This window comes from Syngnathus leptorhynchus, chromosome 9, assembly GCF_054491065.1.
Source record: "Syngnathus leptorhynchus isolate UIUO chromosome 9, UIUO_Slep, whole genome shotgun sequence".
NCBI classification, from domain to species: Eukaryota; Metazoa; Chordata; class Actinopteri; order Syngnathiformes; family Syngnathidae; genus Syngnathus; species Syngnathus leptorhynchus.
In genome coordinates, this window is record NC_141203.1 from 4267173 (window position 1) to 4281806 (window position 14634).

General features: G+C 39.9%; 2 protein-coding genes across 5 annotated transcripts in view; both read right to left on the bottom strand.

Moving 5' to 3' along the window:
* The window catches only part of LOC147050722 (cyclic AMP receptor 4), a 74687-nt gene extending 66332 nt beyond the window's left edge, over window positions 1–8355 (bottom strand). Inside the window, exons 1-5 of one of the 4 annotated variants that reach the window (XM_085920520.1) lie at window positions 8249–8355; window positions 4654–4706; window positions 3669–3723; window positions 1713–1769; window positions 1536–1596 (exon numbers count right to left, since the gene is read on the bottom strand). In XM_085920520.1, coding sequence (XP_085776646.1) covers window positions 1536–1596; window positions 1713–1769; window positions 3669–3722 — 172 coding nt within the window. In that variant the 5' untranslated portion in view covers window position 3723; window positions 4654–4706; window positions 8249–8355. Of the gene's footprint in view, window positions 1–1535; window positions 1597–1712; window positions 1770–3668; window positions 3724–4653; window positions 4707–7432; window positions 7677–8025; window positions 8186–8248 lie in introns of those variants that run through there. The other 3 variants (XM_085920517.1, XM_085920518.1, XM_085920519.1) reach the window with 3 other exon arrangements.
* Window positions 8356–12050: 3695 nt separating this feature from the next.
* Window positions 12051–13767, bottom strand: mid1ip1a (MID1 interacting protein 1a). The gene has a single exon (XM_085920522.1). It carries the CDS (start codon window positions 13281–13283, stop codon window positions 12771–12773), a length of 513 nt encoding a protein of 170 aa, XP_085776648.1. The 5' UTR covers window positions 13284–13767; the 3' UTR covers window positions 12051–12770.
* Window positions 13768–14634: the final 867 nt, after the last annotated feature.

Genomic DNA, 14634 nt, shown 5'->3' on the forward strand with positions numbered 1-14634 from the left:
GTCATGCCATCAAGGACAGTAAAGTAAGACCTTCTGCTGGCCTCAACACTATCCGAAGCATTGACTTACATTACAACCATGTCCTATGAAAAATTATGAATTTCAGAATGGACTGATGGCTATTTCGAACCATCTAAACTCTTCATTTCATAGCATTTCTTTTGAATGGATTGATGGCTATTTCTAACAATCTAAACTCTTCATTTCATAGCATTTCTTTTGACTGCAATGCTTTCACTACAAGTTTGTATATGTCAGATTTTTTGGTTCAATCAGATTCCCACCAGCACCTCATCTGCCTCAGGCCTTCAGCACCACTGGTGCAGCCGGTCTTATTTAAAACTACACAGTATATAACTGCTTAGTAATAGGACCTGGTTTTTCCCAAATCAGATTCCAGATTTACGCTCACAGGGTACTCGCTGACATCAGCATTTTTCTGTCCACTGTGGTTGGTCAGAGAAAAATGTGTTACAATAATCATTATGTCGACTCAGGGTGAGGATTTTTTTCCTCGTCTTTGTCGTGAGATAAATATGAATCTTAGACCCACGGCAATCTCAACGTGGCATCGTTGCGTGCTGTGATATTGCATTTGTATATAGTGTCGATGGTGTCGTGAAACTTGATAGTGGTGATATTAAGATCTAAATTAAGTAAGATAAGTCCCCATTGAAGACCGAGAAACTGAATGCAGATCATGGTTACATCAGATATGACACTTGACCACAAATGGGTTCTGTTAACATTTAACGGGGCCATTCACTTGGGTTCTATTGGTCGGACTTTGGGGTCGAGAATTTAGGAATCGCGTGTTATTTAGAAAGTCTTGGAAGTGTAATAGAATCAGAGTAGTCAAATTGCAGTAGGGAAATACAAACTAAGATACATGTGTTTGCATTTGGATTATTGTTCTCGGTGAAAATTAATACGATGTATTATTAACAAATATTCTATCATCAATCGAGAGAGTGATCATCTGGAGACGTCCTATCCTATTAGCATTAGCATAAGCAGTCAAAGATCAAACAGCCCTTACCGATCGCCGTGGTCGCACAATGGAGTGCTGTTCCGACTTCTTATCAACCGCCTTTAAATTAGTCACGGAAATTAAATCACCAGCGCTTAGATTTATGCGCTAGTCATTTCGCTTCGTACGGTCTTATATCGGCCATTTAAAATACGCGGAAAAAATACCCAGGGTCCATGACTAAACCGTGTGAGACAGAAAGTCACGTCGAATCAAAGCGTGTAAAATCGAGGTTCAGCTGTAATAAAGTGAATGTACGTTTTGAAACTTTGGGCGAGAGCACGAGTACGAACTGGACTAGTCAGCAGTCAATCGTATTATGAGCAGTAGTTCATTTCTTTTTGCAACTTGTGTGAATGTTATTTGTGCCTGTACAATTAGTTCAGTTTTTTTTATTTTTATATAATGTCAACAGTCTGACTCTGAAACTTCTCTTCATTTCTGTTACTTCCTGTGGGGAAAAAACAAAATGGAAGTCTACCAGTTTCCTGGAGCTTTATCTTACCAAAGTATGTTAGCCACCAGGCCTGGAAGTCACAGAGAGATCCCTCAGGGTGGGATTCGCCCTATAAAAAGTCAAAAAAAAAAAAAAAACATTAAACGGCGCATAGAGCGGGAAATCAAGAATTTTGTGAGTGTGTGTGAATACTGTGTTTAGTATGAAAAGCAAAGAGAAACTGACCATGACATATGCTAGGCTGTCAAAAAAGGCGGCGACAGTCAGGCTGAGAATCATCTTCTGTGACAAAACAAACGACAAAAATGAGTCTCATGTGTACGTCGGTCGTGAGAAGCACTGTCAACACCGCTTTCCAAAGACCAATCAGAATGGAGCTAATTACAACACAATGCTCGGAGACCCGCATGAGTTATCTGGCACTCGGAATAGCTGCGCCGAATTGGCAGAGGTAGAAAGGGGCTTCTGTCCCCGAGAATTTGGCAAAGGACAAAAGGGCGATGCGGGAAATGATGGCAGACAAAAGCAAAACAGGATATTCGGTCATTGCGAGCAACGTCGGAGGAGAGACTCCTCATTTCCCCTCCGCCGCACACTGAAATCATTTGCTTGCGTGATTTCAATAATGGACGGCTTTAAGCAGGCTTCGCACGCACGGCTGGCGGCCGGGCGCCCAGCGGAGAGTCAGGCACGCAAATAAACACGATATTTCATCAATACGCGTCTAACGGCGACCTTCGCCAAGGCTGCCGGATGGAGATGGGGGGAGGAAACAAGCGCAGCGGGGCCAGAGAGCACTAAAGACTATTGACTGACGGATAACCTTTGGAAGGAGATGGAGGTGGGGGAGGAAGAGGAGGAGGAGGCGGCGACGGGGGCGACCTAGTCCGGAGGTAAGAGGATCCATCCTGAGCGCCGTGTTAAGCTGTCATTTTACCTCCGATTACCAGGATGACTTTGGAGAGCGGCTCAACCTGACAAACCTGCTTGAAACGCTGCACACAAATACGTGGGAACCTAATGCTTACGGCAGATAAAACTGATCATATTTCCAGAGAAATAAGCTTTGTCTTATGTATAATCTTTCAAACAAATAAACACCTCCCCTTCCAAAGAGGCCTCCTGTTTTTTTGTCATTTCAATCGTGGATGTGCAGTACCCAGCTCCAACAAAGGTGGCAGTGCACTTAAGTGACATCATCCAAGGTTATCGACAGCACACACAAAAAATAAGCATCTGCAAGTACTTTCTGCAAGTATTTATCAGTAATACAATGAAAATGGGAATAACGCTAACCGTCTGGGTAACCACAAACTAAAAACTGAAATAAATTTTAAAAAATTATTTCAAAAAATAAACCAAAATAATACTCCACACACAATTCAAAACAACTTCAACTTCGATTTTCCTACACAAAATATAGCATATAAAACATGAAGATGTTCAATATTATCTGTTGACAAAAAAGGATTGTCCTGACTAAATCTCGACTAAAATATTGACAGTTTTGTTGACTAAAACTAGACAAATACAATTAAATGTTTCTTGCACTAAAAGAAAGAATAAAATGCTCGACTAAAGCTTGACTAATTAAAACGGGATGACTAAATGTGATAAAAAACCAACAAGCGCGATTGAAACTAATTGATTGGACTAAAAAAGACTAAATTTAAAATGGCTAAGAAAATTAACACTCAATGAAAGAAGACCGTCTAATCTTTTTGGGTTGTTTCTGTGTTTAAATAGTCATAAAACACAATATTCTGTGAGCCTTGAAAGATCAATCCCATCCTCGTAAATAGCCTGGCACTCGATAGGTTCCCCTTTTTAACTGCCTGGCATTGGAAAGGTTAAATAATGCAAAAAAAAAAAAAATTGGTGAGGCTGAAATAGCAACATTGTATGCGCACGCACAATCAATAAAATTCAATATACAGGCACGCAAGGCAAATGTAAAACATTGCATTGAGGAGAGAGCGGTTGGTACGGGGATGGGGAGGAGGGGTGGGCGGCTACAGGTCGTTATCGCGGAACAACCACCAGTCAATTAACCCCACGCGAGTGATTAATCTCATTTAACTGGGCTCAATCACGCCCAAGGATTTGTCTGGACTAATTGAGCACATCTGCTGTGGCAACGACGCCAAACGCAAACGTAAATAAGAAGACGGGCCACTTCACCTGCGCCAAGGAGTGGTAGCGGCGAAGCAGCCAGATCACAAAGAGCATGAACATGCTGTGGAGAAAGAGAGGGGGGACAATAAATGCATCGCAGTAGTAAAGTAAGTGTTTGACAGCACCATGGTAACATGTTGGAAAGAATGTTTGTTAAGATGAGACAATCCCTGGGCGCAATATTAGGTACACCAGTACAATATGAGGACCTGTATGACATATTTCAAGCGTCATAGGTAAGGTTCTGTTGATATTGTAGGAATCGCAAAGAAAATAAAATTCGCTTCACATGAGTACAAATTAGGCAATACATGAAAGGATGAAGGAAATATCCAATGAAAAGCAAATGATGTCACTGTCCAATGAAAAGCATTCATTCATTTATTCATTCGTCTTCTGAACCTCGGAAATAAAAAAAAACAGGAAATTTGTTTTGGATGAGTTTTGGCTGATTTGCATGACAAAATTAACAAACACTATTTGTTTTTGATGGGTTTTGGATGTTTATCATTTATACATATACAGACGGCTCTCTGTATATCCACAAATAGTGAAAATCCGCATTTGTCCAGTTCAAATGAATTAAAAAATAGTGTTGTTGTTTTTTTACTATCCAATTATTTTGAGCACAAAACAAATTCTTCAATAAAAAGGAATATACAGCCAATAAGCATCTTCTACAAAATAACTTCCCCGGAGAGAAATAAATACTTCCACAAAGATAAACATAGGGTTTAAATAATCCCTCACAAATCGAGTGTTATTATTTTGTAAAGATGTTACGTGAAACAGAACCGTATTCTATTACATTAGATTGTGCAAGTGTACCTCATATTACGGCCATTAAATCCATGATATAAAAAAGGGAATTCTTTATTTTGATGAACATGCTTTTAACCATGCTTAGCTATGAAGAGTTCTGCTGTAACTAGAAAACTAAATAAAGGTCACCGAGAGGAATCATTGAGAGGTAATTTAAAGTAATATTCACCATCCCACCAATGAGAACGTTCCCGTGGCTCTTTTCACTGTTAATATCACCGCCTGGAAATGAGAAGCAATTAGTTATTATGAGGCTCTTACTATAAATAAAGTGTGCAAGCTTGCGCTCTAAGTGATCGTAACCCCAGAGGTTGCAAATAAGAAGGTTGTTTGTCCATAGTAATAACTTAAGAACGTGCAGCAAAAATGATTTGAAGCAAACTGAATGTTTACAGTAAAAGCTAAATACAAATCCGTGACCTTATTATTATGATGTCATCGTTTTGAAACTTGAGGTGTGACACTTCCCGTTGAAGACAATCTCCTCATTTAAGAATGTTGTGCATAACAACTAAAGTATGCACGCTCAAAGAGACAAAATCAATAAGGTTGCTCGCTCATACCAAGTAGAAGATGCAAGATGCAAATGTCATTGGGTTCAAGCCAAGCTTATTTGTACCACATTTACATGCTTATGTGACCTATTTCAAGATCAAACTCAGCACTGTGACATGTAACTGGGCTGCAAATGATCTGACCAATTAAGAAAGTTTTTCCATAACTAGAAAATGCACACAAAAGTGAATTTCCTTCCATTTGTATCAACGTGTTTACGACAAAGACGACGAGTTGGGCAATAAGACGACGATATGGTATATCTCGAAGATGATAGAAATGTTTTTATCGTGCCACTTCCCTCCCATTGTGTCTCACTTGTCCTCTTTTAGCGGAATATTTATGATTTTTATGGCGCCAAACGGCAATTTGATTTGATGCGAAGGTTTTCACACCTCATGCTTGTTCCACATAGTTGCCACCAGGTAGCAGACTGAACAACAAACTAGGGAAGTGACAATTGCTGGGTATTCCGTCTCCTTTAGACAATACAAGGCTCAAAATAAGCGGTTTCGCATCACAGCTTGCAAGTTTAAATGTGCGAGGCCATGAACATTAGAGCCTGTCGCTCCCAATATCATTGTTCCCTCATAAATTCGGAAATAACGCTCCAAGTGCGCTACTTCACTCAAGACTGTTCTGAAACTCAGTAATTCCGTGCATCAAAAAACAAGGTCCTCTGCATGGGTACAAAGAAAGTAGACAAATGCATTCAAGAAATGAACGTGAGCAGAGCATTTTGTGCACCCTGGCAGGACAAGGATAACTACATTAAAACGGTTCTTTTTATCTTAGTCATAAAACTCAAAAACGCTGAGACATCCTACCAACATGCAAGTCAACCGACCAATGAGGACGGATGCTCATGCATAACAACTAGAAAATGCACAATAAAATGAATCACTGGGTTCACACACATTTACAAGAAGGACTAACAAAAATGTTTCTAATTGTATGTTTACATGCCCTAACAAGCTCAGGAGGGTTGTGATACTATCTGCCAGAAACTGATGTGATCAACTGCTATTGTTTGCTAGAGCAGTCACAACAAATGTCATGGCGTTCTCGCAGAACATGTTTCAGCCATATTTACATGCTTGCGTGACCTATTTCAACAAGTCGTAAAACTGAAGAGGACAGCGACATGCTTTCAATCTGCAATTGAGCTAACCAATTAATGAAGGTGGATGTGCATGCCAACTAGAGAATGCACAATAAATTGACTGCTTCCATGCAGACAAAAAATGTTTATAACAAACACTAAAAACACCAAATGTAAACTTTTCATGCTTATGTAGCTTCCTTTACAGCCCGAAACTGATCTGATAACTCCAAACACAGATAGACAAGCATGTTTCACATGCAAGAGCAGGAATGACGAGAATGAAAAACGTGTTTGCCTGGCCGGAAATGAAAGGTGCCAGTGGTAGTCTTGCATTTTAAAAGCGAGAATATCTACATGGTTACCTGTGCCACGTTGTGTGCTTTAGGTTTTCCCACACAGCAGCAACTCTTCCAATCAATCTAATAACGCCATGGCTAGCAAAGTAGGAAATAAGACAGCCATTGGCCCAAAATGACCATAGTCCGCTCTAATAGATGCCACATCCTAATTGGCTGTCGTTATCCACTTAAGGACAAATAAATGACTGTCAAATAGACACCCCCAAATGGGTTGTAACTGTAATTACCTCAGTTCACAGTCGCTAACATTAAGACACAGAAAACAGTTCATTGCTGAGCTCATTTTAATTGTTGCTACCCAAAACAGCAGCAGCAACTTAAATAAATGTAAATCGTCGCTTAGATTAATTAAAGTGCGTGATGTAAAAGAGCACACTATGTGTTCCACAGATTACACTGATTAAATTTGTACTAACACTCAGATGTGACGACTGACCGCAAAATTGAGGCTATAGATTTGTGAAAAAAACAATCCATTTACTTTGACCTGGCACCAGTGATATACAAAAACAGTTCTTCACATTTACATAAACAGACAATCGCGATTGTTGAATAAACCTAATACGTAAAGTGAGAGGAAGCCTTACTCTCGTGAAAGAAAAACCACACAAGTGCGGCAAGAGCATGCAAACTTCACACAGCAAGGCCGCAGACGAGACTCAAAAGCTGCAACCAGGAAATGTGAGGCAGGAGTTCTAAACATTAAAGCCCACCATGCAACCTCTGACAAAATATTATTTACTGGTATATTTATTTAAAAAAATGCCTAAAATGGATGGATTACTGTTGAGTAAAGCAATACCCACGCTTAATGTGATGAATTAATGCAACAAAAAATAAATAGGGAAACAATTGTCTCTGTTTGCAACAGTCATTGTCATTATTGAAAATGCATTTGAGGTAGCAACCAGCTTTTCCAGTTCATTCACCTGACATGAATAAACATGAGGCTCGATTCGTTTAAACTCTTGGAGGAGCTTGGCTGGTAAATCCTTAGTGTCACTGTGCATTAGTGAATCTCTGCACTTTGAAAAAAAAAACTTGTTAGAAATAAAGGGTCAACGTGCACTCACGTCGCCCTCCTCCCTACTACCGAGTTCACCTTATCTTTTTGAGCAGATAAGGAGTTATTAGCTCTTTCCACAATCTTGCCAAAACAAATAAGCTGCTCCTAGCAAGCATGTCTGAAGCTCACGTCAGAAGTGCGAAAACGTGCTTTCCAAGAGAATGCTGAGCAGGTAACACGCAATAAATACTGTAAGCTGTTAATATCCGACGCCAATGAATGTGAGTTAAGGTTAATTTGTCAACCAAGACGCTATTGATAGTGGACAGATGTTTTTTTTTGCAACACCATGGTCACTTGCGTGGCCGTACCACACAGAACTGTCTTTCTCAACTTATCCAAACAACCTTCATATCAATGATTCTGCTGTTGTTAGCGTTGACGTAGCGAAGCCTATGTGGTGTCATCTGGCTAAGGAGCTAATTGTCATCAATTTAAGCGACATGCGCTACTTACGCATCGATAATCCTCTGAATGAGTGTTAAAAAATACACAGCGGGAGTCGTTAATGGCGGATTTTATATCCGGACTGTTCATTTCTCCCTCGCTTGCGTTTATTGACAAAAAACAATCAGCTTCGATTTGTTTGGGTTTGCGGCTGTGCATCGCACTTCATTTCCTGATCTACGGCACGCGCCAAGGACAAAACTACAAGAAATGCAAAAAGATTTCTGTTTACCTTTTATAATTTAAAATTCTTTGAAGCAACACGTGTTTGCGCTTGATTGCATTGAGTGCAGAAACAAGTTGAGCCAGTCTATAAATAGTAGTTGGACTTTCAAAAATAATGACATGATGCTTTTCAAGTGCCAGGTAGTTAGAAGTTGGCAAGCCGGCGGCGGCTGCGAATACTAACATTCCCCCAATTCAGCCACGAAGGCGCTATTTCCAGATGCCGAGGATTCAAAAACAAGCCAGCTAGCTCATTTACAGTCAAATGTAGCGATGCATGTGACCTTTGTCCAAAACGGTGACATCTGTGAGTGAAAAACATTGAGAATCAAAGAAGAGAAAGAAATGTCACACACAGGGTGTGCCTGCTGAAAATGGCTAAGGGCTATTTGTCCGATTCCGGTGGGAGGAATAACACGTACTGATGTTTTCAAGTGTGTTGGCATGCATGTTTGCTATTTGTGTTGCACTCGAATGACAAAGGGTGTGTTGCAGGCTTAGCTGCACCTTTTTTTCTTTCTTTCTTTCAAGTCTGGTGAAACAGAAACGCCATAGATGTGTGGACCGTGTCGAAATAAATAGACCAAAATAACAAATGCAATTGAATAAAATTTATTTCCAAAGGAAATAATGAAAATACTTTTTCATCATAACTCTTCCCATCCTGAAATCGTATGAACCGCACTTTTTTGAAAGTATCATTTAACATTCCTAAGAGTCATTAAAAGACAGAAACCTCTGTCCCAGTGTATTAAACAAATCAATAGTACACAACCCTTAAAGGGAAAGTCAACCCCAAGATTTTTTTTTACAATAATATGTTGAATGTGTCGCCACTAGTCTAAACACGGTATTCTGATTAATATTGCATTTGTGGAGTATAAGTTAAGCAGTAAAATTCACCCGTTTTATCATAGCTCACCAGTTTTCTGAAGCTGAGCCATGATTGGTTGTAACAGCCAAAGTTTGCCAAATATTCGCCAACAGTTTGGGGGACTTTTCTTTTCACAAGGAAATTTTGAACATGTTAACAATAAAAGCACAGGCAAAAGTCTGGCGGTCATTTGGTGAACATTTGCAACCTTGAATGACCTAAACTCTGACATTAATGAATGTTTTTCAATTTTTGCAAATGAAAATGTTCATCTCTCAATGGGATGGAAAAAAATAAGTGGAAAGGGAGATTTGCTGTGAGGCAGTTGCCTTAATGAGTTCAAATGTTTTTTATCACTATTCACACTGCTGCATAAGTCTACCACATCTGATGAAACTTAAATAAAGTTTTTGTGTTTTTTTTTTCTCATCTGATGAAACTAAAATTAAGTTGTTGGGGTTTTTTTTTTTTTAAACAAACCAGAGTTGAGTCAAATTGATCCAAGTAGTGGACTGGTTCATTTTTGACCCAACAATTCTAAGGGTGTAGCGTGCGGTAAATTCAATTTCCTGTTCTAGAGTTATCATCACTCTTGTCCAAACACATCTGAAGAGTTGATAGTTGATGCACTTGCTTAGCTACGTTTACATTCTTGGGAATTTAGGCTCAAAATGTACAATATAAGACATTGGTCACTCCAATTTACAGTCAAAGTTAAGCGGATGACAAGCCTTGTTAAGAAAAAATCCACCACTTCAAACAAAGTATCTAAAAAAGCTGCCTCAGATAAGAAGCTTCTAGAGATTAGCGTAAGACAATGGCAAGCCGCACAACGGAACTCACAAGATGAACAAAAGGATCTGACACAGATTGAAAGAACCCAATTAACTAGGTACAACAAGACTAATGGCACACAACAAAGACACAGGTTGAGAGAACACAAGGGATGGCAGGGAGTCGATTGGACAGGAGACAAGAAGGCTAACAGGCCTGATTAAACTGATGAGGAACGAGGTAAAATGCGGACACACACCAGGGGAACGATTAGAGCTGCGTAGAGTAGCCAAAATTGTACTCAAGTAAAATTGCAGTAAAATAAATATGCAGTCCTCCAAATAATGAATAAAATGTCTGCAAAAAAAAACAACGCAGCAAGTTCTCGATCGAGTAACTCGTGATACATTTTTTTAATTAGCGTATTATTTTTTACTTGAGGGAATACTAAGTTGTTTATGGTGAGATTTTGCTTGGACTTCTGCCAAAGAAATAGGTGGTAGGCTTACCAAGTATGGGCTCTCTTTAGAAAATGCACACGCATCCAACTTGGGTTGTTGCATTCTATTAGTTCACCACTAGATGACAAGTGTATTTTACACACTGTACCTTTAAAGCCAAAAAGTTGTCATTTGAAATGACTTATGTTTGTTTCACATCTGCGATCTGCTTGTTTTCCGACAAATTTAAACACCTGAATTGATATCCACTGAGACTAGTGATTTCAGAATTTTTGCCAGGAGTTGTAGCAAGTGAAAAGTATGACACTTTAATATCGTAAAATAGCATTTTCCATTCACTGCCAGCCCAGTTCAAATGGATCTTTGACATCTATAGCTGTTAATGGCAGTGAATGAGTTAACAAAAATACTTAAGTACGGTATTGTTGCATTTAAACTGGTCTGACAGGTATATTTTATCAGAAAGGTTACACAAGCAAATGTTAACAGAGGAAATGTAACCATACTCTTTTGGAAAGGATCCCAACAAAATGAATCGATCAAAACGTGACAGTTCAGGTGCTTGGAGTTTTTTGCCGTGTGAGGTGGGAAATGACGGTTAACATTCCATATTGTGCAGTCGTTTCGGAATGCACTCGTCCGGTCGGGCAGGCTTTTCATAGGCATAATTATGTCATGAAAATGAGTGAGGTAATGATCCAGAGTAGTTTCAAGCTGTCGCCGCGTGAACAATGAGCGCGATAAAAACATACTCTGCCACTACTGTAGAAAGACGACAGAAATGGAACAACAAAGTGGCTAACAATGCGGATAAGACGTCGCTGAATGGCTGTCGTTTCAAGTGATAAATAATTCAAAGCAGTTGGGATGTAACCGACGCAGCGCTCCCAAAAACGAAATCATGTTTTTATTTTGTTTGTTCAGTCGCGTGCTTAACTGGAATATGACATCCCAACAGACTTCTCAACTACTTTCTGAAATATTTCGGACGATTTTTCCCACAGGAAATAAATTATTACGATAAATAACCAGTTCCTGGTTCAGTCACTGAACAATGCTTTAAATAACATTTTAGCAATTACTAAAATAATTCAAAAGGATTGAATCACTGCAAAGTGTAAAAAGAATTAAAGATGAAAACGCTATCCAAGTTGCGTTGCAGATGCAAGCGTAAAAAGAAGTTCACCTTTGTAAATGGCAAATTGACAAAATCTTAAGAGCCCTAAGTTTGACAAGCAACAACACAAATGGTGACTGCATTAAATATTTTCATTTTCTCCTGCTGAGGCTGCATAAAAAAACAAAAACAAAAAATAAAAGAATATTACACACTGTGAATGAATGCGGTCGTGTGACATCATTCATGACAATGTTATGTTAATGTCCTCTTTGTGCTAGGCTAAATTAGCCAAATAGCAACATCCCTTTTTCTTCCTACTTTCATACAAAACTAAAATGAGGGTCACACATGCTCATCTCCAAACGAAAACATACTGTGCTAAGCTAAATTAGCCAAATACTTGTACTAACATCCAATTCTCTGAATACTTGATGCTGTCAGCTGAATGCAAGTATGTCCAGTTTTTTGTATACTTTATGCTAAGCTAACCCATTGCTAATGCTATTCTTGAATCTGCTGCATCTTTTGTGCTGCCTGATCCTTGCAAGAGATGAACATTCAAAATACAACATAAACTGAATTAGTTCATATAATACAAAACTTTATTTTTACATTTGAAATATCAGTAGAAAACAGTGCAAAGAATAAAAAAATTTTAGGCACATATTTTGTCCGATTGTTGAAACATAGTGATCTCACGGAATTTGTCATTGTTCTCAAAGCAGAACGATCAATTAATTCCAGTACATTGACCAAAGTTTGAAATGTGGAAATCACAGGCAGTTTTTAAAGCACATGCCTCCTTCCTTATTCTTTAGTTTTAAAGACATCACAGCAGAGAAGTTGCATGGTCGTACACGCACGATCATCTTAAACATTCACATGCGCACATGCATTGAGGTAATAAATTACACATTAAATAAAAGTTTTAAATATGTTTCACCTGCAAATCAAAAGTAAAAACTCAATGCCTGGGAGTGCAAAAAGAATTGTTAAGGCATTGAGTCATACTATTAACACATCCTATAAATCCAGTAGGCCACCACCCAATGCACTTGTAATAGTAGGAAGGCCGTCATCTTTTCCATCGTCCCTTCTCGTGGGTTACTTCACTTCAGCCAGTTTCAAAGTTAAAATTTAATAATACGGATGGTCCTTCAGGTGTTGCAACTTTAAAACCCTCAGAGGAAAGCCCCACAAAACATTTAACCCACAAATGCTCATGATATACTGGAACAAACATTTGTTCCATCGTAACTTTAGTGGCCCTCAAAGGTCTTGAAATGGCCCCAGTCTGCTTTTAGAGTCCAATCGACTGCTTGTAGCGCTTGGTGAGGGAGTTGGCCTGGGTGGTGAGCTTGCCCAGGACGCCTTGGAGCCCAGCGAGGTGGAACTGGAACTGCTTCTGCAGGTCCTCATCCTCCTCCTCCTCATCCTCTTCATATTCGTCGTCTTCTGACGAAGCCGATGACAGTGACGAGCCGAAGGATAACGACGAGCCCGTGGAGGCGATGGAGTTGATGCGGGACAGCCGCGGCTGCGTCTCCTTGACGACCGGGGAGACCCTCAAGCCCCACTCGATGTCCTGCCGGATGGACTTGAGAACCTGGTAGTAGCTGTACATGTCCACATCGCCATCGTCTACATCCGACTTGTGGCCGTAGAGCTCAGCGTCGTCGCACAGCGGCACGTCCCGCAGCAGGCTGGGCACCATGACTGTCCGGTCCATGTTGTTGACTGCTCCGAGGAAGCGGTTCATGGCGTTGAAAAGAGAGTTTTTCTGTGCGGGTGTCTCGGGGAACTGTGTCATCATTTTCGCTGAGTTTTCGCTTGTACTTCTTTCTGTCAAAGGTTTGGTGTGGCAGGTTAATTTCCGGGTTTTGAATCCGATGATGACAAGGCTGTTGGCCGGGGAAGGTTGCTTGGTTTCCCGCCCTGGTGGTTGTTTGGCGTCTAACTTTCTGTCCCTGCTTTAAATAGGAACGTTCCAGCTCAGCTGCTTTAAATAGAGACGCGTAAGCTCGACCTGTTTGTCCAGTTCTTCGGCTTGAACCGCAACCAGGACCTGGGTTCACGCGTAACGAAGCAGGGAGGGGCTCCGAAGTGACAGCAAGCCAGAGAAATGTGATCTCCAAAAAAGGAAACAACTACACCCGCTCACGTCGTTCGATTGTGTTGTTCTGTGTTCCAAAGTTTTCTTAAAAATTTCCAACTATATTTATCATGACTTTCATCAATTCAGCCCACATTCTCCAAACATGACACAGCGTGCGTGGGAAACGTGGCTAGTGATACATGAATATTCATGAGTATTCATTAAACCACCTGCCTTGAAATTCTCTGCGGCCAATCAGATGCCACGACCCTCACTCATATACCCAAAGCAAACCGCACGTTCTACGCAGGCGTGTAGAAGCGTCTTTCAGTAACGCTCGAATATTAACTATGAATAATAAAAGTTCCTAAAACAAGATGCTGATTCATGTACTGTAATCATTTCCCAAAGAGCTTATGGCGTAATTTGCGGTTATGACTGACTTCATTAAAACGCTTCCTATCCACCTTATTCCCACACCCATGACCCTTTGAGTGAAATGTGAGAGGAACTTTGTTTTTCTTTAGAAAACTCAAAAAGTGAGAGGAACTTTTTATCTTTAGAAATAAAACTACTGGGTTAAAAACTGCTGGGTTAACAATTTGACCGACCCAGGAACTAACCCAACCTCCTGGGTCGGTCCAATTTTGAACCCAAATGAAGTTGGTTTTAACCCAGCATTTTTTAAGATTGTACGGTAACCATTGGTGCGACTTCACTTTCTGTCAGTTACAGAGTTTAAGAATGTAAGAACGTCAGTTGTTGCATCTTTTAAGAGAAAACATTTCAATCTCGCTTCCTTCTAATCTAACGGCGGAGGAGGACAACTACAATCTACTATAGCTATACGAACTCTGTTACTTCAGACGTAATGAATCTGAAAAGTTCCGAGGGGTAGCAATACTGACACACATTAAGGTTGGTAAATATTAGAAATATCGGCTTCAATAGTTCAAATTTTATGAGCGAATAAATATTGAAATGTAACAAAATGAGTATTCATAAAGGGGTTTGGCCTTCGGAAAGCAAACTTGACACTTTGACATCAACTTAGTGATGCAACAATTGC